This window comes from Mirounga angustirostris, unplaced genomic scaffold (genome assembly GCF_029215605.1).
Source record: "Mirounga angustirostris isolate CCGP_5_RB_7025 unplaced genomic scaffold, mMirAng1.0.hap1 SCAF_11, whole genome shotgun sequence".
Classification (NCBI taxonomy): Eukaryota; Metazoa; Chordata; class Mammalia; order Carnivora; family Phocidae; genus Mirounga; species Mirounga angustirostris.
This window is the reverse complement of record NW_026991719.1, coordinates 15,679,154-15,703,017: the sequence shown is the minus strand read 5'-3', so window position 1 is coordinate 15,703,017 and position 23,864 is coordinate 15,679,154. Positions and strand designations below refer to the sequence as shown.

The following is a 23,864-nucleotide window of genomic DNA, read 5'->3' as shown; positions in this document are numbered from 1 at the left end:
AACAAATTAACAACTAAAACAGAAGAAGAGTAGGGGTATTTTTAGTTCCACACATGAATAACTGTGATATTTCTATAGCATTTAAAGTATGAATAAATTTCCGGATTGGTTTATTCACAAATTTATTAAGGAGTGATTTTTTTTAAGGTTTTTTTTAGCCCACCGAGTTGAGGGGGAAATCAGCTTGACCCCAAATTCCTTTCCCATTCCCTTTAGGATAGTTGAGAATTACGAAGATTAAGACCCGAAATGATGTGTTAATTACATTTCCTGCTCCGCCCCCATTGTCGTTTGCATTGAGCAGTTTAGTTTTGCCACCTAGTGGTTCACACCGGATCAATATTTTGTTGTGCTGAAATTAAAGCTGGCTGTTGTTTTGCTTTTCTCTGACAACCCTTTTCCTGGAGGCCTTGGTGATGGATTACAGACCAAGGAGATGAGCTGAGTGGCCCAAGGCTCAAGAAGCCTAGAATGTAACTAGGATTGGATTCTTCATGGTAGTAGGATCTGTCAGTTCCTCCTGCATCGCTAGGGATGATAAGGAACATCTTTGTTATCATTAGAAGCCTAGACTGTAGCATGCTAGGCAAATTCTTTTCCTTTTAAAGCAATTTTATGAAAGGTTATGCTGGATCTCTGTGGGGCAGAGCAAGATGGCATTTAATTTTCCTAGATTCCTACTGCTCATTTATCCTGCTGAATGATCCTGGGAATTGCTCTGTGACAGGGAGGTAGATATTTGTATTTTCCCTATCATCAGCTTTCCTCGTGTTTGATTATTTGACAAAAAAAAAAACAGATATGGAATTGACAGAAATTAGATACAGTGTTTAATTTGTAGTGAGTCATTAAGGAGATTTTGGTAAAGTGTGTTCAGTGGATTTTTTTTTTTTTTTAGTTCCTTTGGCTTCTGATGCTATGAAATTGAGATTTTATTTTATTTTTAAAGATTTTATTTATTTATTTGACAGAGAGATAGAGAGAGAGCACAAGTAGGCAGAAAGGCAGGCAGAGGGAGAGGGAGAAGCAGGTTTCCTGCCAAGCAGGGAGCCTGATGCGGGGCTTGATCCCAGGACCCTGGGATCATGACCTGAACCGAAGGCAGACACTTAACCAACTGAGCCACCCAGGCGCCCCTGAAATTGAGATTTTAGTACCAAGCACCATCCGTAGGGATGGACAGTAAGGAATTCGTCGAGCACTCAAGCAAGTCCCTAGGTGTGAGGAGTACTTGTGATTGGTTTTATGCTTTAGCTATTTTCCAAGTGTTCTTATGCACCTGAGGCCACGAGCACTGCTGAAGACCCCAGGTGAGGAGGGAGCAGCTGCAGTCGACACGGCCATGTGGGTGTATCTGGGGAAATGTCATATGTAATGTTTGAGGGATTCAGGCGTAGATTGACTGGACTGAGGGAGAGCCACAGATCTTTGTACATCCCTCCACTTAAAAATAGGCTCTAGTTACTATTGCTGCATAACAAACCAACCCAAACCTGGTGGCAGAAAACAAGGATATTCTTATGCCCACGACTTCTGGGGTCAGGAATTTGAGCAGGGCCTGGCCAGGACATCTTGTCTCTCTGCTCCTTGATATTTGGGACCTCAGCTGAGAATGCTGTCCAGCAGAGGCTGGAGGACCCACTTTGGAGATGGCTGCTTTGCTTTCATGTCTTCGCTTCCCTTGGCAGGAGTGGCTGGAGGGCTGGCTCAGTGGGGGCCGTAGGCCAGAGTGTCTACACATGGCCTCTTCAGGAGGCCTCAGGGTTCTGGACTTCTCACATGGAGGTTCAGTATTCCAGAAAATAAAGCATAAGTGACACAGTCTTTTATGACACAGCCTTGGAAATTATATGGTATCATATTGGCCCCTGGTTGAAGCAGTCACAAGCCTACCCACATTCCAGACAGGGGACATAGACCTCCCCTCTTAATGGGAAGGGTAGCAAACAATTTGAGGCCATATTTTAAAACTGCTACAACATAGACTCCAGGTCCCTGTGAAATTTCTTCTTATTTGTAGAGCAATAGCCAGTGACCCGTTATTTGTATATTTTGGTGATTGACTTGTTTATACATATTTTCCACCCACACCCAGTGATTTCCTGTTTTGATGTCTAAGGAAGTCAGATTTAAATATCAGAAAACATTAATGGATTTCTTGTAAATTAAGGATGTATAGGCAGGCAAACTTAATGACAAAGGCCAGAAATGGCTTCTGCTGTTTCTAAGCAGCTTCTATTTGCCAGGTAATACCAGCGCTCAGCTTAGGGGGAGAAAAGTCTATTGACTTTGCTGTACCTGATAAATATTTAAAATGCTGGTGTGTCTAATAAATGGATAGAGAAGACATGTTCTGATCACTGTTATCCTTTCCCCCTTAGGTACCACTGAGAGAAAACATGAAATTAAAAAGATACCTCCTGAAAGACCAGAAACGCTTCCAAACAGAACAGAAGAGAAAGGTATGAAATCAAGTCTTCCCTGGTACTGATCGAGCAGCAGGAGACAAAGCGGCGGTCATAGGGCTGATTACCCACAGAGTTTGGTTTTTGGGGGGAATATGGTGATTATAGTTTTATTTTGGTTGCTTTTAAGTATCCCATTTCTAAGGAAATAGGAGAGAGGGTTATGTGGTGCCTCTTTGGGCCAGAATTCCTCACCAAATGTAAAACGACGAGCCTGGTCTCTTCACACATTGGGGTTCTTCCATCCCGGTCTTCTTGCCATTGCCGCCCTCCCTACACCAGGGGCATCCTGAAGTCAGGGTGCCGACTGGAAGTTTCCCGAGGGCCTGGATGTATTCGCCACAGTTTCCATCCCGCCCTCTCCCATGCCTCGTGCCCCAGGGCGCTTATTAACTGTTCTCGGGTCGATGTGACTGAGAGAAATTCCCATCCGGACAAATGAAAGCCATCATCCTCGGCCTAAAGGGAAGTAGCTTCTCCTGTCTCACACAGTCAGCTTTACAAATGTGGTTGACTCCTACTGTTCTGAGTCTGTCGCCCAAAGAAATCTACACGCTGTGGAAGGACTCATTTTGTTAGGTGTCTAAGATTTGATTGATCACACATTTTACGGGAAAAGTGCTTTGTTATTGTTATGAGCAGGAGGCAGAGCAAATCCCATTTTAAAAAGCAGTTATTTGGAAGTCACAAGAGAAATGCAGAATTAATGCATGTAATTATTTGGAGGTGCTCCTGGGTGGCCTCATGAAATTTTATTGTGAAATTTAATATTTTTTATCAGCCTGCCAAAAGTTTTACCAACATTGCCAGCTCTTAAGAAGTTATATCTCTTTTCTCTCACAGTGAATACTTAACATTTGAGTTGTGGAACCTCATTGAAAGGCCAGGTCTGTGTCCCAGAGCAGTGTGTGTGTGTGTGTGTGTGTGTGTGTGTGTGTGTGTGACACAAACAGCCCTTTGAGGAGAATGTGTGCTGCGACATAACCAAACACTGCCCCCTGTCCACACGGAGGACACAGGACTAGTTTCTGGCTGACAGCCAGGCTCCGTCATAAGGACACTTCCAGCTCTGTTCCGTGCTAACATAAGGACTCGGTTTACATGTGAACAACTGCCCTAGTCGGCTGGCCAAGTGGCCACACACTTCTGGTTCCTTCCACTCCTATGGTTCCTTGTTCAGTGCCACAGTGGGTCTGGAAGGCAGAAACCCTGGTCAGAAGCAACGGGAGCCAAGAGAGCCAGCCCCACCCTGAGACTTGGCCTCCCTGTGAGGTGGGCACAAACCCCCCTCCCATTTGTTCTGCACACTGCCAGAGAGCCCCCCCAGTCCCTCCCAGCAGGAGGAATCTCCCCTCCTTTGCATTTCAGCCAAGCCCTTCCTCCTCTGGTCCCCGTGGACAGTAAACGAGTTCCTAGGATCCCTGGATGGAGCAGATTCCCCTACTGAAGTGCGGGGATGAGCACAGTGATATCTGTATAGCAACTGGTGGGCTTTTTAACGCTTTGCCAATCAGCCAGGGCACCTGAGCAATATGAGTGTGTGTTTGCAAGCAAAACGTGTTCAGAGTTTCAGCTTACAAGTGAACATAGGGAACCTGCCTGTCCTCCAGTGGGCAGCTCTCTGAAGTTCCATCTTTATAAAGAAGAATGTGGATGCGTGCTTTTTACACTACACATGGGGCAAGGCTACTTGGGGGCGGAAAACACGAAGCTGTCAGTCACGCCACTGCTCAGTTGGCCACCAGATCTGACTTCAACTTCATTCTAATAGCTGACTCCAAAAACCCTTAGAAACCAAATACCTGTGAAACCCTAGTTTAACTGTGCACAAAAAGAATCCAGAATTAGTTCTTTGTTCCTGGAAATGCCCTCCCCCTTTTACTGGCTCATGGCCCTTTACACAGGCTGACCTGAGAGACATCAGGCCTCTTGCCTCCTCACACCCAGTCCTATGGGTCCTTGACCAAACTCCTCAACCATTTGCTGAGCACCTGCTATGCGCCAGGCACCAGGTAGGATCTAGAGAGATGACCAGACGTGGGCTCTGCCCTGGGGGGCTGACGGCCTACAGGCTCCGCCAGGCATGCACACCCCCAGAAAGTAGCCAAGTGGAGCCCGTTTATAAAGGGCTGCTTTTCTGGGCTCAGGTGAGGAAGTAAGATAGTCTGCCTCCGAGGGTGGTTTCGGCTGTTGAGAAGGGAATGTGACTGGGTCACCATTCAGCCAAGCCGATGAGTAGGATCACGGTGAGCCTGGGAAAGGATCAGCAGGAGTTCACCAAGGGTGGGCAGTGGCCAGAAGGGCCCTCCAGGCCAGCACGGGCAAAGGCCAATGGTGGGCTGCAGCTGTGGAGGGGTTTTTCCTAACTTGACAAAAAGTAAACAAGGCTCTAAAAATACATAAATAAATAAAAATTAAACAAAACAAACGGTGCTCCTCACCCTCCACCTTCACCTTTGCAAGCAGCATCAGTGATTTTTTTTAAAACAGGAAACGAGCCATCTGCCCCTGAGTGTCACTTACACTAGATCTCTCTGTCTTCTCTATGCTTGTTAAACAATGACTTAAAGAAAGACCAGAGAGAGAGCCAAAACTGGATTTACAGAAGCCCTCCGTTCCTGCCATACCACCCAAAAAGCCGCGGCCACCCAAGACCAATTCTCTCAGCAGACCGGGTGCGTTGCCCCCCAGGAGGCCTGAACGACCAGTGGGTCCCCTGACCCACACCAGGTACTGCTCTGCTCTTGCCACTGGGGGTGGGTGAGGGTTGGCCGTGCAACACAGGAGAGGGGCCTCGAGTGCGGCCAGCTGAGGGAGGGGGGGACAAAGCTGCCCTTCCACCTTCTAGCAAAGCTGTCTCAAGACTCCGGCTGCTTCTGTTCTTACTCCTGTGCTTGGGCAGAAGTGGGTGCGAGGCTGGGAGGCGCAGTGCGGGTTTTAGAATGAGCAGATGGGGATCAGGTATCCAGCATGTAGGCTCTGCTCACACGGAGGGATTTTCCCCGCACTTCTTTAGGGCACACCAGCTGCCCCCTACACTGGAAATGCGGGTATCCCACCCCCCCATCCCCTGGATGTCCCCCTGGCCTCGGGTGTGCACATCGCACTGGGCGCTCCATGCCCTGACCCTCTCCCTGCTGTGTGGTGCCTCTTTCCCCAGCCCCAGGCTCCCTTGGCCCCGGACTGCACAGCCCTCTTGTGGAACCGAGGACCCGGCATGGCAGATACTGTCTTAGTGTACATGTCTCCGAACTATGAGACCCTCAAAGGCAGGGGACGTGCTTTGTTCAGGCAGTAGTTCTGAGGGGTGCCTGGCACAACTCACATTTGTTCACTGGCTGGCTGGGCACACGTGTCAGGAACGGGGAGTCAGGTTGGACGTTGTGCTTCCAGACCCGAGCTGCCCACCATGGAGCAAAGAAGTGTTGTGTTCTCTCCACGAGTTAATTGCCAGAACTTTCTACTGTCACGTGTGTGGTATGTGTGTTGGTGTCATACACCAGAGCAAGCTGTCGGCCTGGAGGTCTTCACATGTACCTGTCAACACACAGTCACTCACCAGATTTTTGTTCTTTTGAGCCAAGTTTGCATGGTGAGAGTCACATGGGGCTTCAGCGCCCTCCTGTTGGAGTCAGGCAGGCTTCCTGGTTTGCATCTCATCTTGCCTCATATGTGTGCGGGCCTCAGAATGTCACTGCCCCTCTCCACCTCACTTTTTCTGTCTATAAACTGAGGATGATGATGGAATGCACCCAAAAGGATGGAACAAGATAACTCCCAAGTGTACAACCCCATGCTTGTAAATCAGCATTAGTTTCACTGTCATTTATATTTTTTTAAGATTTTATTTTTAAGTAATCTCTATACCCAATGTGGGGCACCTTTCCTTCTTAGGAAACAATGTTTAAATCGGGGTAAATACACATAACATAAAATTGACCGTCATAACCATTGGTAAGTGTACAGTTTAGTGACATCAACCACCTGCGTTCATCCGTAGACCTCTTTTCATCTTACAAAACTGAAACTCTATACCCATTAAGCACTAACTCCCCAAAAACTTCACTGCTAATAGCCTATTGTTGACCAGAAGCTTTACCGATGTAAAGAGTCGATTAACACAGTTCATACGTTCTATATATTATAGACTGTATTCTTACAATAAAGTCAGCCATAGAAAAGAAAACATTATTAAGAAAATCATAAGGAAGAGAAAATAGATTTCCAGTTCTGGCCTGTATTCATTGAAAAAAATCCACGTATAAGTGGACCCACACTGTTGAAACCGGTGTCGTTCAAGGGTCAACTGTACTTTTTATGTGTGTGAACTTGACCCCTCTAGATGCCTCATGTAACTGGAGCCATATAGTGTTTGTCTGTTTATGACTGCTGATTTCACTTACCCTGATGGCCCCAAGGTTCATCTATGTGGTAGCATGACTCATTCACTCTTAATAAAAACACCACCACCACCCTTGCCCAAATATAGGGCCGGGTAGCCCTGTGAGTGGTTGAGCCATGGCAGAATCCCCGCCGGCCGTGGTGGATGCACCTCAGCCCACGCGCAGGAGGCCGGCTGCCCAGCTGAACACGCAGCCAGTGACCTCAGTGCGGGCCAGCCCATTGGAGTGGCAGCTGGATCGCCTGCGTCGTTCTGCAGGCATCTCCCAAGGTCCAGACAACTGCCCCCACGTGATGGCCCGTGGGGAGACTAATGGGACCAGGGCCACTGTTGAGCGGGTCAGGCCCTACACGTCGTGCCCTATTCTGCCGACAGGTAGAAGGCTGTGTGCACATGCACACGACAGGACCACGTGACAGCCCCAGTGACCTCAGCCCAGGCCTCAGTAGCATGGTTGGTCCAGAAGCTAGCACTCCAGAAGAAAACCGTTATGTGAACCTAAGTGCCTCTGAAGAGAATGTGAGCCACACAGAGAGACGGGAGAGCAGAGGTTGCGCATCGCTTTGTGGTGCCTGAAAGGGGAAAGGAAGGCACGCTCTGCCAAATTTTGTTAGTCTTCCAGGGGCTACAGACGTTTCCCTTAAGTTAGTAACAATTTCCAGAATATTCCTGTTGTTCTAATCTGATCTGAAGAGAAGTGCAAATCCAATGGCCTCTTTGCCTTCGAAGGTTGTTCTCAACCCTCTCATTGTGGGATAGGTACAGGTTTTGTGAGGCCCCAGTTGGACCTGAATGCAAGGGGGAGGTGAAGTGTAACTGGGACCTTCTGGACTCACAGAAGCCCCCGTCGCTTCTCTCCTCTGCCTAGCTCTTCTCTGCCTCCAGCTCTCCCCCATCATCCACTTGTCTGTTAGAGGTATGGATCGCTGGGGAAGATGCGTGAGGAGGGCTGTGTGCATAGAAGCCAGTGGGAAATGTAACTATTCTTCATGTGGGTAGCCTTCCACTCACTCCGTGGTGGCCCAGCCCCCAGGGCACTGGGTTTGCTGAAAGGGGACAAGGGAGGAGAGTGCCTGACTTTCTTCCTGACAATCCTAGGAAGTGACAGACCCAGGCAGGGCTGGGAGCATCTGGGGGGCCAGTACCTCCTTTGGCCACTTGCTCAGCCAGTTGAAGGGAGAACAGTGCCTGCTCTAACGTGGTGGTTCTCAAATTCGAGCATGGGTCAGAATCACCTGGAGACCATGTTCAAACAGATAGCTGGACCCCACCCCCATGGTTGCTGCCTTGGTAGGTCTGGGGTTGGACCTGGGAACTTACATTTCCATCAGGCTCCCAGGTTGTAATCCCCACGCTGCTGGCCCATGTCCACACTGTAAGAACCCCCGGTCTAGATTCTCCCAAGCTTTTGACAGTGCCCTCCCCTTCCCTGGCTGCCTCTCATGCACCTGTTAATGCTCCCCGAATTCAGAGCCCACTTAACACACCCAGCTTCTGGAAGCCTTCCCTTATTTCTCAGGATTGCTCTCTCTTCCAAATGCCTGACACCCCATGTTTAGCCTAGTGTGGGGCCCCATGCTGTGCCACTTGGGATGCTCACACCCCCGGACTCCTTTACCAGATTTAAAGCAGATCAAGAGTGTGTTTTGTCATCTCCACATGCTTTACAGGGTTGAGCATATGGTAGTGGCTCATTTAACACACTTGTTGAATGCCATGGTTCCTACAAAGGGAGGGAGGTGCCAGGGCTTACATTTTGTTCACTTTTGCCTCTCCCATCATCCTTCCCAGGCCCTGTACAAGTTCTGTAGCATGTGCGTCTCATGTTCTGCGTCACCTAGCGTGCCATGGATTCCAACATTACAAAATTGAAGAAGATCACAGAAAGGCTTAGTATTTCTCAATACCTCATGCACTTCATATTTTTTGCTAAGCAGTTACATTGGACAACCAACCCATATATTGGTTTATGAACTTGTTGTGTTCTGCCCAATTAGTTGAGGTAGGAATGTTAACAGCATTCAAACAGTTTTGTGTCATTGGTCCTCCAGAGAGAAAGTATTGTCTACTGTAGGAAGCCAAATCATCTCTAGGATTGGCCTGACCAGATGGCTGGACAGAGAGTTGAACACATGGACACACAGTCATTATTTGTCATACTTATAGGGAACTAGGCATTGCCACTCTAGCTGGAGCGTCTGGGCTTGTGCTTGTTCTCACCAGCCAGAAACTTGCTGCCAAATGTGGCTTCCAGAAGAGATTGGTTTCTTTCCATTTAAATAGGAAGTAGTATCTTGTAGAATAAAGAAATACATTAAGTTTAGGAAGAAGGGAGTCATTTTTAGATACATTCACGTAACAGAAATGTATTGAGGGGCCACGGTGTGCAAGGTACTGTTCTGGATCTCACTAATGCTGGGGCTCAGCAGCGGATCAGTTTCCAGGAATCACATCTGGGAGAAGTAGAATGACACCCGTGCACAATTTTGTGTCCAGTCTGAGCAAGTGGAAGCATGCCATTAACATACTTACCCACTGGTAAGAATATTCTTCCAATTTCCAGAAAGTAAGTTAAGATGGAATTTTAACAGGAAAAAAAAGACTGTTTTTAAAAAAATTTTAGTACCAGAGTTGATTTAAAAATCGAATGCTGGGGACGCCAGGGTGGTTCAGCAGGTGAAGTGTCCGACTCTTGATTTCGACTCAGGTCATGACCTTAGGGTCGTGGGATCGAGCCCCACATCGAGATTGAGCCCCGCTTCAAGCTCTGCCCTGGGCGTGGAGCCTGCTAAGATAATCTCTCTCCCTCTCCCTTTGCCCCTCCCCCTGCCTCTCTCTCTCTAAAAAAAAAAAAAAAAAAAAAAATTGGATGATAGGAGATTCTACTAGGCCCTAAGTGCCTCCTTCATTTGAAGGTCTGCGCCTCGGCGATACCTTCGTTATTATTTCCCAGTGTGCGAAGCCAGAGTGCTCGTCTTGTCCAGCCCACCATGCATCCAAGGCGGTGGTGGTGCGACAGACATTCTGTCTATCCACATTTTTACACTTGAGAAAATGGAGGCTCAAAAGTATAGAGCCTACTCACTTGTTCTGATATTTGATCATAAAAATATTTCAATCGACAGAACATACCTAAACCTTTTTGTATGTGTGTGTACACATACACATGAACATGTGATGTTATATGTCCAATAATGTGTATTATCGATGTACTGAATATGGGTCCAGAAACCTGTGAAACTTGGGAGAGGGTCCAAAAGGAAAAAAGAAGAAAAAATCCAAGGAAATGCTGGAGAGAAGCAGGTTGCTCTGAGCTCCATTAATTATAAGCAGTGGGAGGCTGCGAGCCAGAAACCTGAGGGGCAGGGCAGGTATGTGCCTTCAAAAGAATAAACCCAACAGGGCAAGAGGAAGAAGCAGGCTAGAACAGGTTTGTTAATCCTCCCAAACATAAATACACCAATTTGTAATATTTTCTTCATTTTCTTCCCAAATAGCAGGGAAGCTGGAGCAGAAACTTTGTTCTGAGTTGCCAGGGAGTTTTGGCCATTGTCTGCTCTCCCGCGTACAGCACGGAGCCACATGTACTCTCAAAGTAGAGGGGGCAGGTGACTGGCGGGGGGGGGAGGGGGAGGCTGAGGGGGCTGGTGCTCCAGGGGCCTTGAGTGGTAGACAGGAGGTCTGGGGTGGAGGGGCAGGACGTGAAGCTGAAAGGCATAAGGAGGAGGTGGGGTGAGTGAGCATAGAGTGGGAAAAGCCGATGGCCAGAAGAAGAGATGTTGGTCACAAAGGGGAGGTGTGCGCTCACAACTTCAGAGGCGCAGTAGGTCTGAAGATGAACTTAACCACAGAGAGAGGGGCCATGGACCTGGGTGACTGAGGATGAACGAAGGTCATAAGAACTGAAGGGACCAGGGGAAGGAGGCGCTGGCTTTGGGGATGGATTGCCCACGTGGCTGTCATAGGCTCAGGAAGATGGCAAGAGCCAGAGTGAGGCGAGGCTGATGTTCTAGAAGCCGGTGCCCTCCCAGATGAATGTCAGTGTATTCTGGGAGTTGAAGACAGGCAGTAAGTGATTAGAAGGATTCCACAGTCAGGGTGGTAGTGGGCCATTCGGAGAGGAGGTCCTGGATTTGGCAGCGGGGGGGGGGGGTTGGTATTGTGACTCAAGCATCCCGGAGGGCACCGTGCATTGACTTCAGATGTGGAGGCATGTGTTGGAGGAGGGATTTCAGTGAGAAGGCGGGCATTTGGGTCTTGGACACCAGGCTGTGGGCAGGAGACTTGGTGACTTCCCAGACCTGAGCCACCCAGAGATGGCTCTCGCTTTAAATGTCAACCCACAAGGTACTTTTCCTGGGAAGAGCTGGAGGCTGCACCACAGAAACTGAAACGCCAGGTCCAGTGGGAGAGGACAGTGGAATTGCAAGGTTTTTACTTGTAATGAAGATGGAGGCTGGATTTCAGAGACACACGGGGAGGTAAGAGGCAGCTGAGCTCTGAGACATTTGAGCTTGAGGCAAAGATTAAGTAAACATTTATATGCCAAACATCAACTCGGTGCTTAGGGAAGGGCAGATGTCTCTCTTGAGACCAATTTACCCACACGGAAGTTCATTTTTCTTTAGATTTACACAGGCAGCCCGGCTGCTCCAGCCCCTGGGATTACAACTGAACAGGAAATAAGCTTCCAGTCCCGATGGCTCTGTAAGGGGTGTGGCCCCCATGCCTACCACAAGAAGGCATTTACAAAGACCTCTTTGCTCTTACTAGGTATAAACCAATCAATCAATTAATCAAAAAGGAGGCAGAGAAAGGTAGCTGGCACATCCAAATTCTCCCTAAGCAGGGAGGTAAAATGTGCACTTGGGCGCTTAGGCCATCATTTTGAGTGTGGATTAATCAAGTATTCGAAATGCCTTTTCAAAGAGTCCTAGTGGGTCATCACGTGGTGTTGGAGTGTTTCCCTTCTTTTCCATAAATCAGGACCCAGCCGTGTCTTTGGAGAATTTAGGAGAGAGATCTTGGCTGGTAGTTACAGAGGTGGGTGTCACTGGCTCATGGATGGTAATTCCAAGCGGGGAATGGTCCCTCCGGGAGACTATAGAGAAAGAAGAGGAGAGTGGAGCCAACAGTGGGGAAAATCGTTATTTATAGGGCGGAGGAAGAATGAGGAGCCTTCAGAAAGGGTAGATGGTGTAGGATGTCATGGAAGCCAGATGAAAGGGATATGGAGCAACTATAGAATGGGTGGGTCTCACACCTCAGCGTGTGCTGGAATCACCTGGAAGCTACATAGATCGCTATTCCCCAAAATGTCTAATTCACTAGCTCTGGGTTAAGGCCTGAGAATCTGCATTTCTAGCACAGCGGGAGCTTGCTCCCGCTGCTGCTGCTGCCGCCGGTTAGCTGACCCTGCTGTGAGGACGCCACCATAGTGTGCACCCCGGAGACTGAAGGGCACCCACGGGCTTTGGTCACTAGTGTTGGTCCTAGTGCTCCCAGTCCAGGAGTTTCTATACAGTGGTTGGTAGCAAGAGACAGAGTTGGCGTGAATTGAAGAGAGAATGGGCAGGTGGCCAAGCTTATGTAGACTTGGCTTGTGAGAAACTTGGCTATGGAAAAAAGATGAAAAATGGGGGCTTATAGAGGGGTTCAGTGATGAGAGAAGAGAGAGAGAGTGTGTGTGTGGGGGGGTTATCATCCATTCATTACAGATATTCATCAAGTACCTATATTTCTGGCCAGGCCTTCTTCTAGGTAGTGGTTAACTGTGGTAACCAGGCTAGACTTGGCTCCTGCCCATCCATTGCTCTGGAGCCAGGCAGACTAGGGCCGATACCCCACACCTCTACTTCCTTACCTGCTGACTTTGGGCAAGGTGTGCGCCTCCCTGAGTCTCAGTTTCTGCCTCTGCACAATGGTAGAGCGAGGCCTGCCTTGCCCAGGTGTGCAAATTTAAACAAGCTGCTGCACTTCAGGCCCCTGACTCTGCCTGGCGTTGAGAGGCCCTCACCAAATCCATGCATGCTTCTTTTCCTCCCTTGAGATGCTCACTGGGTGACCTTGGTGGGAGAGGGCTTTCCACATGGTGACAAGCAGGTCATGTGCTGGAGCCCTGAGGGAGGGAGGAAACATGGACACTCTCAGACAGCACATCAGGAGGTCTCTAGGGGGTAGAAGCATGAGCAACCTCCCCCAGAAGCAGCTAGAGATTCAGAAGAAGTCAGGACTCAGGGAAGGCCGTGCCTGAGGGAGGAAAGTTAATTTATGGAGCAGGGGAATCCCATACGGCACAGGGGAAAATACCTTTCACACTGTAGGGCTGTCCGCATTCTTTGCTGACCTCATTTCATTTGTATGTATACCCTTCTCTCTTCCTTCCACCCACTCCTAAAATGAAAATGTTTTCCTGCCATGAGAACCAACAGTGGTGACAGGGTTTAGCCCCAGCCCAGACACCCTGGGCACTGAGGCACACTGACTGTCCTGCCAGTGATGGTCCAAATCAGGCAAGGGACCAGTGGGGGACCGAACACCTCACACAGGCCCAGTAGGTTGGGTCATACAATGCTTTTTCCCTGGGCTATTTCTTTGAACACTCTTCCCTCAAGTGGCACCTCACAAACTCTTCTGAGTTGCATGATGATGAGTTCCCCCTCTTCTTGGCATCTTTAAAGCCCCTTGCCCCTCTGAGATGCCCAACTGTGGATTTGCAGATGAGGGCTGCAAGGTCATCCTCCTTTTGCCTTTTGGGGGTTGTGGGTTTGTGCTCTGGATGGGCTCTGGAGGGAGGCCCGTTCCCACACACACTTGCAGAGTCTGCACAGAGAACAGAAATTTGGAGGGGAATTGAGTGGGCGATGTCCCATTACCTTCCACTGTGTCTTCACCACCTATAAATAGCCAGCCTTGTTTGTGCTCATCCAAACAGGGACGCGGTGCAAGGGGATAGCTGCCAGGAAAACCACTCTAGTGCCAGCTTCTTGCTCCCCTGGCCTTGCCTGGGCTGTCCCACTTATTTAAATAGGAAGTTCTCAGTCAAAAGTGCCTGTGATTCCTGGGACATCTTTGGCCACCAGGTGGATATGTACGGACTTGGCAGATATCAGCAGCGCCTTTGGATCCTTATTTCTCAGAAAGGGGAAGGAGCCTCCTCCTGCCCTCCCGCCAATGATCGAAGGAAACTGGGCTTACCGCTGTTACAGTTTTGTCCTCTCCAGATGGAAGGATTCTATCTCCCCGGGCAATGACATCCCAGGGCAGAACTCTCCCTGAAGGACTAGCTTCACATCTGCTACCTTTACAGATGGGTGGAGTCCTCTTACAGTTGCTTATTGGAGAGAGGAGAAAATCTCTGGAAGCCTAAAGCATGTGCATGGGGATACGAATTTTGATTATTGCCATCCCAAGTGTGGTGGGCAAAGATCGGACTGGACGTCAGGAAGCTTCCATCTGGTTTCAGCTCTGCCACTAACTAGCTGCGTGGCCCTGGGCACATAACTCCCGTCCTTGGAACGAAGACCCTTGTCTGTAGTAAAGTAGGGGCTTGAGCTGGGTAACACGTACCCAGTTTTAGCAGTCAGAACCTAAGTGTGATGTCACAAGCAGGCAGGCAGGGAGCGGTCACTTCCTTTGGCCTTGCTTCCCTGATGCACAGTTGGACCAGGACAAGGGGGGTACACAATCAGATGGGGTAGTTTCACATTAGAAGGGGCAAGATAACAAGGCTGTGGAATTGGAACAAGAAAGAAGACAGGGTAACTCGCATCATTTCCCTAGGATCTTCACGTAGACATCTGCCATCGTCCAAATGTGTTGACACCTCCCGAGTGGGATGAAAGCTGGAAACCAAACAGAGGATTTGCAGGGTGCTCCTCAGTTTCCTGAGCATGAGGACAGGCCACTTCTGTTTCCTCTCCTTTCCTTTCCTTCTCAGCTTTTTTTCTTCGCCCTACAACAATTTTTAGGCAGTTAGAACCCAAACATTTACATCAAGGTAATAGATCCTTGCGAGAGTGGGCAGGAGGTCTGCTAGAAAGAGTCCTCACCTGGACTCGGGATCTTTTGTTCCGTAGGGATCTATGGATTCCCTCTTTTCCCCTTCAGCCCCACTCACCTCCCAAAGGGTCCTGGGTCTCCTGGGTGTGGCATTCGGTTACTGCTATCAGTGCTGCCGTTCGTTTGTTTATTTGCTGATTTGCTTGCCTCGGCCTCCTACGCACTTCGACACATTTTCCGGGCCACATGTCTTGGCTTAACTGTCCCAACTTGGGCTAAATTGGGCCATGCCACTGGCTGAGCTCGTGTTCTCCAGGGATGCACATGGCGCATCTTCCACAGTTCCGACTGGACATGCCCCGTCTCATGTCTTGGGTCTGAGCAGCCAGAGCGGGCACCTCTGGGCCCGCTGAGTGTGTGATCTTTGTTTATTAGGAGCACTTTTTAAGTTGGGGAGCAAAGGCAGTTTACCCAACCGGCAGCGAGCTGCAACGACACAGGCTGCCCGGCATTCTCGGTGACTCACCATCCCCATGACCAGGAGACTGAGTGAAGCGGCTTTGAGAAGCGGTCAAGAGTGTGGGCTCTGGAGTCAAAGTTAATAGGTTCAAATCCAGACCCTGCTGTCCTACTACTTTAATGACCTTTTGTTAGCTAGTGACTTAATGTCACTGAGCCTCCGTTTCCGGACCTATATAATGAAAATAAAGGGCATCACAGGTGGGGTTCTCCAGGAAGCAGGCCCCGAGGCAGCATTTCGTATGCAAGCTCTGCTTCAGGGTTTAGTGCCCGTGGAAGGGAGAACGGAGCAGCACTGGGCTGAGGGAGAAGTCAGGGTGTGATACTGGCTCACCAAAGCCTTGGCCGACTCCACAGGGAGCGGCTGAAATGGCCCGTCTGAGTTATCCTGCGTTGGGCTGAACTGGCCACGATTTTTATAGTGTCGAGAGTGGGCTGCCCTAGAAAGGATTTGCCTTGGCCGAGGAGGCTCTCTGTAACTGAGGTGGTCCCTGGAGAGGCCACCGGTGCTCCCAGCAGCAGGGGCAACCAGCCCTTCACCAAAGGGGGCTCTGGGCAGCGTGGTTCCGTGTCCACCATGCAGAGCAGATACTCGAAGGGGTGGATGTGACAATTGAATAACGGACAAAAGGCGCTTATCCTGGTGCCTGGCCCCTGATAGGCAGTCAGTAGGCAGTAGCTGTTGCTCTTCTTCCCATGCAATTGTAGGTTCCAACTATTCCTGCTGGTGTCCTTGAGCTAGTCCGCCCATTGTCTGCAATTTAGGCTCCCTGTCCAGTAGAGCAAGGAGACTTCGCTGCCAGTTCCCTGTTCAAGTCATGCGTTTCAAGGGTCCGTAACCAAAACTGCTGAGAAAAATACAAGACAAGAGCATTGTTTTGATTGAAAAATCAGAAAGAAGTAAGGGCAACCTTGTTCTGGTATCTTCGGATATATGGTGATATGCCTGCTTTCTTTTATTTTCTCCTTTTATTCAGCAGCTGTGGGCATAGAAACTCACCAGACATAAACCTTCTCGGGAGCTAGTAAATTCCAAAAGGACTGGATTTTTCTTTTCTCATTGAATTTAGTAACATCCTTTTTGCCAAAATGGAACCCATGTGGTGGGCCGACTGGAGGAGAGCAGAGACCATCCAGGGCTGCAGCCTCATTGGGTGTCAGCTACTCCAAGCATGTGCTTTGGAGAATTTCAGAAATTCTGGTATTTTTCAGAACTGAAATTCATTAGCATTGTTGTAAGAGTCTATAAATACAGTGAAAAGCATTTACAAATAGACATTGTAAAATGCTTCCACACCCACAGTCTGAACACTGTCAAAACACCAGCTGCAGCTTCCTTACTTGGAAGGATCAGAACCTTTTTTAAACGACACCTACTGTGTTTTCAAAATAGGCTTGCTTCTGGCCCTGTATAGAAGATAATTTCAGCCGAAAACCTGTGTCTGGCTCTTGGCATGCGGGATCAGGGCTCAGAGAGATGGGGGGATCCTAAGCTCCTTCCTATCAGAATGCACCTGGCGCTTTAGCATCTGGGGACAGGTCGCTCGGGGATGGGACTTCTTCTTTCCTCAGGTGGCCCCTCACGGCTTGGGCCTCTCGGTCTAGGATTTGTAACTCCACACACCCCCACCTGGTTCCCGGGTGAGCTCCAGGTGTGGTCCCAGGTGATCACTGGGGCACCTGTGGTCGGGGAGGTTCTTCCAGGAGAGTCTGTAGGCAAGGGCCAGACAATCTCACCTTTGACCTTGGCAATATTGTTGGGGAGAAAGGAGAGGGAACATAAGCTGCCTGAATTGTATGAGTCTCTGTTGTTGAACGTGAACTTTAATGAAGGAAAAATTTTTACCTCTAGTCTTATCCCAGAAACAACTACTGTTAACATTTTGGACTGTTTCTTTCCCATCTTTTTTCCTACATATGATTTGGTTTGTTTTTCACTGGTTTTACATAGTTAGGATTATACTGAATGTCCTCCAGCTTTGGGGGGAAAAATTGTGTCTATTATACAAATACATAATGCATTCCCCTTTAAGGACAAAGGCAAATGTTCATGAATTCCACAAGTGTTTTTGAGCCCCTGCCTGGTACCAGGGGCTGAGCTGGGTGCTAGAAATAACCCATCACACTGCCCAGGAATAGTCACTGTAAATATTCTTCCAGTCTTGAAAGAAATAATAATCTCTCTTCCTAATACCTAAGCAGGGCATGTGGGTGTATGTACACAGAGAGTAGGGCACTTTTAACTTGTCTCTGTCCTTTGCCACTGTAACATCAGCCTTTGTCCTTCCTGTCATCATGTGTTTCTAAGTATCATTTTCATGGCTGTATAAAAGTCCATCAAATATAGGTTAATAACCTGTTCCCCTCTTTATGAAAGAGTCTAGTTTCAGTTTTTCTTTATTACAAATAACACTGTGGTAAACATATTGATCTTGCAAAACCCCCTTGGGCATTTCAGGCAATTTCTTTAGCATAGCCTCCCAGAACTGGGCCAAAGCAGATGCCCATTTTAAATGCTATTGATATACACCCTATTCTTAGAAATTACTTCTTTTTACCCTGAACCATTCCCCAAAGGCTTTGTGGTAACTTTGCAAAATGCATCTACAAGAATAAAATAGTTGAGAGTGACAGTAAGGGAGCAAATAAAGGTAGAAAAGTAATACGGCCCAGGATAAGACAAGCATAATAATGAGCAGTAGGGTTCTCTACAGTCCATTCAAGATAGGCTCCCAGTTGACTGGAAGCTTCTGGCTGTCAAATCAAAGAGGGACGTGGCAGCTGCAAGATGCACAGTTACCGAAATGCATGAATAAACCACATGTTCAGAAGCAGCCGAGCTGAGCTCTTCTGAGATACAGATCATTAACGGCTACATAAAGCTCCTTCTCCCACCAACACCCCCTCGGATTCCGTCCCCAGCCACCCTGCCAGAGTGTCACCTCAAACCAACTTTACCCTTGGCAAAAAAAAAAAAGCCCAGTGGAATTAACTGGACTTTTGTTGCCTGAGTGACCTTTCTCCCTGGACAGAACACATGTTCTCATAGGTTTTGGTCCTTGGTGTGTTCCCAAAAGGACAGGACTGTCTGGCTCTAGGTATCATTTGAGTTGTGTCACTTTGGAGAATGACAGCACCAAATCATTCTGGCTCCATAGTTAGAAAATAATAAGATCAGGAGCCCTCAAGAACTTTTCAAAATGAAAATGCTTTCCTACTAATAATGGTGCATTTCCAAAACATTTCATTCAGAAGGTTACATTCAAATTAGTAGCCACTGGGATCCTAACAATAAAATGTTTTGAAACAAATTTTCTCAGTCTCGCTGCTCCTGTTGGCTTGGGGTCTGTCCGAGGGAGTGTGCCCTGTGGGACCTGACCTTTGGGGGCGGGGGGATGGAGAGGGGGTCTGCTACAGCAACCTGGCCTGAGGGGCCCCCACAGCCCTTGGAGGTGGGGCTGAGGTGGGAAATAAAGGCTCTGCTCTGAAGCTCAAGCTGCTTCCCCCTTCCAAGCACGGTAGTCCATGCTCTCCTTGAACTTTTACTTCAGCCAAGCTCTGAAAAGCCCGGAAAGTCTCATAATACCCACCCACAGTTTTAGAGCTGTGTTTTCTCTTGGTGGAGGTCAAGCCATTTGGCCCAGCCCCTATGCCCTGGAGTTCTTACCTCTGCCGGTCTTTGGTTGAGGGTGCTTGAGGTTATGCTTGAGGTTACAGGTCAGTCTTGTTTGTTCGGGAACTGACGGGGCCTTACCTCCTTCCACTGGGCCTTCTCCACCGTCACAAGGATATGCGAGTCACGCTGAATGCTACTACCCCCGCCCCTTCTGGAGTGAAGAAACCCAGGGGTCGGCCCTATCAAATCCCTCCCTTGTCGCCGGGTTTATGGGTCTCCTGCCGCAGCTGTCCTTCCATCCTGCGTTACCTCCAAGAAACAGAACCCTCTAGTACTCAGTCCAGCAGTCTGACCTTTGCCTACCTTTCTGCTCTCACTACTCTCTGGGGACCTCAGGCTTCAGCCCAGGGAACCCTGGCCACACTGGGCACTCCCACCTCCTGTGGGGTCCTTGCTTAATCATGCCTCTTACTGATATGTCCTCTCTCCCTTTTCCTCCAAGGCCCAGCTGGAATGCCACCTCCTCCGTGTGCCCCTGGCCACACTACGCAGATCCCCTGCACTGACCCAGTCCTTTCTTCCCATAGGACTCTGATGTGCCCTTCCCTTACACAGCCTGTGCTGTGTGGACCTGTGTGTCTGTCTGTCTCTTTCCCGCAGTTAGACTGTGAGCCCCTCCAGAGTAGGAACTCCCTGGCTTGGCCCTCTCAATACCCCCTGCATGACAGGTATTTGACAGGCACTCCTTGAGTAACTCTGCTGCTCATTGTGTCGTTTGGCTTCAGGCCACGATGACTGCCAAGAGCCATGAGATGGACTATTTCTGTTGCTTTCCCAGAACAACTGCTTGGCTTCTCCCTCTCATTTTATGGGTGAGGATCTTTTCCTCTTTCACTACCATCACAGACCGCAGACAGTCTCGTTCGGGGCTTACCCCCCTGAAAGGGTCTAGAGAACTGCCCTTTTGGAGGAATTTGGAGGAACCTTCTGTTCATGCACGAGTGGGCTGTTTCTCTCATCTCAGAGGCCTGTTCCCACCCCTCAGGGCTGTTCCTAGCCCAGATGCCGAGAGAAGTCACTCATGTCCTGATGGGCATGGGGGCACCCACCCAAGAGCTGTCTAATTTTACAGGCCCGTGCCCCAGTGCCAGCTTTCAGGCTGCCAGATCTTAAACTCAACCCCTTGTGCCTGTCAACAGCCTGGCCGATGCCTCCGCCTCAGGCCAGAAAACCTCTTTCTCAAGGTTAAAAGTAGCCGACCTTTGACAAGCAGCATTGGCCAAATTCCTTGCTCCTTAAAAGGGAAGCTGCCGGTCATCATTTGCTGGTGCTTATTTGGCCATGGGGCGGGAGCAGGCCCCGCGTTGTACCCTGTGTACCAGCGGGAGGGTCAGCGGCTGAAGGTGTATTGCTGAAGGGGCATCATTAAAAGAGCCCTCTCTGAAAATGTGTGCTGGAGAGGTGGGCATCCAGTCTGTCGGCCGGTCTCACCGAGGCCCGTGTGGTTGGATAGGTCGTTGGCTCCCACTGGCCCTCACAGGCGACGGTGCCGCCCACCCCACGCACAGCCTGCTCCTTAATGCGTGTGCAGCAAGAAAGCTGACACAATGACAAGGACACACACCAATTATGAAATGACTGGACTTGTGTTTTTAATGTAGGGGTGACGGTCCCAAGATTGACTTGGTGGGCAGTTCGATTTCTGGCATCCTGGACAAGGACCTCTCGGATCGCAGTAATGACATTGGTGAGTAAGGAGAGCGTTCTGGCTTCTCTTTGCAAAATTTTAAAAGAACTGCAGAGTTTGGCTTGCTCCTTTGAGCAGCCTGATGAGAACTAACACAGCCATGTAAATGGAAGGCTAATAGCCCAAAGTCGGTTTCAGATGTCGCAGTTTTGTAAAGAAGGGGAAGTGATGGTGGTTTCCACAGTAAAACAGAATGCCTGGAATTGTTACTTTCCCTGACCTTAGGAGGAGAGCAGTCTAATGAAAAGAAGTGATGAATAAGCCTTTTGTAAAAGTGCGCATTAGCACTCATTCATATTTTCCAGTGACTTATGTAGTTAGTGAACTTATGTATTTAGTGAATTTAAAAAGGTGAACGGATGAAAATGCAGAATGGCCGAGTTCATTGTAGTCACAGCACTCAGTGTTTTGAGTTTGAATTTAAAATGAGCTCTGGCGTGATAATTGCCACTTAGTTAAGAACATGGGTGAGTTTTTCAAAGGTCAAGATAGCACTGTGATAAAGGGGAAGGTAGCTAAAGTCTCTGTGGGGAAACAAGTGGGAGGGTCTTTTGGGTGTGCTTGGGTGGCACGAGGTCGCCTGTGTGCTGGTTGAGGCCACTGTTGGTCTGACTCAGGTGACAGCCCTTTTAAGAAGTCTAGATTTGGTCAGGAAACAAACCGAGGGTTGCTGGAGTGGTGGGGGGGTGGGAGGGATGGGGTGGCTGGGTGATAGACAATGGGGAGGGTATGTGCTATGGTGAGCGCTGTGAATTGTGTAAGATTGATGAATTGCAGACCTGTACCCCTGAAACAAATAATACATTATATGTTTAAAAAAAAAAAAAAAGCAGGAGGGGAAGAATGAAGGGGGGGAATTGGAGGGGGAGACGAACCATGAGAGACGATGGACTCTGAAAAACAAACTGAGGGTTCTAGAGGGGAGGCGGGTGGGGGGATGTGTTAGCCTGGTGATGGGTATTAAAGAGGGCACGTGCTGCATGGAGCACTGGGTGTTATACGCAAACAATGAATCATGGAACACTACATCAAAAACTAATGATGTAATGTATGGTGATTAACATAACATAATAATGAAAAAAGAAGTCTAGATTCGGGGACTAAATTTTTTTTTAGCTTTACATCTTTTATTTGTACCTATCTTGGTTATAATATTCTACATAATAGGGCTACATTTTGGAATTTGCCTTTTTTAATTAAATTTTTTCACTTTGAAATAATTAGAGATTTACATGCAGTTGTAAGAAGTAATACAGAGAGAACTACATACCCTTGACCCCTTTTCTCTCAGTGGTAGTGTCATAATGAAACTACAGTGTGAGATCATAACCAGGATGTTGACATGGACACGTCCACTGAGTTCCCTAGTTTTACTAGGACTTGTGTGTCTTTAGTTCTTTGCAGTTTTGTCACCTGGGTAGATCTGTGTATCTACCACCTCGGTCAAGATGCAGAACATTCCATCACTACCAGGATTCCCCCCCCCCCAACCGGGTTGCACTTTTATAACCATACCCATGTCCCCCCTGCCCCCCACCCCTTCCCGGACCCCTGGCAGCCACTCTCAGAGACTGACTTGACATGGAAGATTTCTAGCATCTTCTGCATTGGCTGCTCCATTTAGAAACAAACGTCTGACCATTGGCAGGCCCAGAAGAGGCACTGAGTGCCTAACGTGAGCATTCTTGTCACCTGGGGTTACTCCTCTTTGGGGTGCTGTGTTTTTTTCCAAACCTGCTAATAGAGTTGCATCTTTACAACTGCTGACTTGCAGTCTCTGGTCTGATCTTGTGAAGACTTGGTGGCAGGATGTGTCCTTGTGACCGTAAACACCAAAAATATTTGCTCTGTCTCCAGAGACTGTTTTACATCCCTAACCTTTGAGAAGCCCAGTCAGAAAGCAGGACCAAGGGCTTCTGACAGCTTGGGCTGATGGAATAATAATAGAAATGCTGGCCTGCTAGAGCTTTTGACCTGGTTAAAGGGCAGAGCAGAGCAGGGCAGTGATTGGCTATGAATGAGAAGGAGTCATCAGAATGAGCCTGATGAAGTTCTGGTTTTGCCACTGTGGTTTAGCATTCGGGCCCACATTTTAAGGCAGGATGGCCAGTTGGTGAAGTGGCAGAGAAGGTAATGTGGGACCCCTCACAGGAAGGGAGGTGTTCTCCTTCTCCAGAATATTCTCCAGAATACACAGGGCTGTGCCTTGCCTGGGAAGAGCATTGGCCTTTGGCCCTTGTTTTCTTTGGGTCTGGAGATGACTCGGGTGGCTCTCACTGAAATATGAGTTTCATATTTCTCAGTCTGACAAGCTAGTTTGGAAATGTTGGGGTTGATCGAAGTGGGTTAATCTATGGAAGCTCTTCATACATGGAAACTGAGCACCTGTTGTATCTATTTGGGAGCCCCGAAAGAGCTGCTGAGGCTTAGTTTGCTCTCATTTTACCAAGAAGACGTTAATCCCAGAAGGCTGTAATTCCTCAAGCTAATTATGTAATGCATATTATTTGCATTGCAAGAAATGATGATCGGGGGCCATGTAATCAGCTGCTAAATACTTGAGTATCTACTCAAGGGCGAGGCCGAATGGATACCAAGGGCCTCACCCATAGGCCCTGCCTTCCAGCAGCTTCATGTCTCTTTGGGCCGCTTGGACGGCAAATGGAAAGTGAGGTGACACCAACGGACTGTCTTCCTGACCACTGAGTGGTAGAAAGTAATGCAGGTCAGAGTTGGGAATGCTCCTTGGTGCCCAGAGTGCTAGGGCAGGCTCCGTGAGGTGGGGGGGTGAGGGGGCAGACTTACCTGGATCTAGAAGTTGGATTCACTGAGGCAGAGGCAGGCAAGGAGATCCCGTGGGGAGTGCTGATAACTGGTCATAGATCAGCCTGGCCATAGGAGAGCTTCCTGCCGGCATGGAGGGGAGCTGCCCTGCAGATGAAGGCCTGGGCGGGATTCGGTAGGAGAGGGATGCATCCGTAATTTATTCGGTAGGCAGTGGGTTGACACTGAAGTGACAGGATCAGGTCTAAGCATTCAGATAATAACTGATGGAGCTCTGTGGGACCAATCAGATGAAGGAAAGACGGGTATCGAGTAGTCAGGTTATTTGAT

At 48.7% G+C, this 23,864-nt stretch overlaps 1 protein-coding gene across 8 annotated transcripts in view; it reads left to right on the top strand.

The window, feature by feature from the left end:
- The window catches only part of SH3KBP1 (SH3 domain containing kinase binding protein 1), a 332,304-nt gene that overhangs the window by 279,353 nt on the left and 29,087 nt on the right, over positions 1–23,864 (top strand). For all 8 annotated transcript variants that reach the window (XM_064573856.1, XM_064573852.1, XM_064573854.1 and 5 more), the window contains 3 exons: positions 2,382–2,462; positions 5,036–5,195; positions 20,665–20,750. In XM_064573856.1, the coding sequence (XP_064429926.1) occupies positions 2,382–2,462; positions 5,036–5,195; positions 20,665–20,750 (327 nt within the window). The remainder of the gene's footprint in view (positions 1–2,381; positions 2,463–5,035; positions 5,196–20,664; positions 20,751–23,864) is intronic.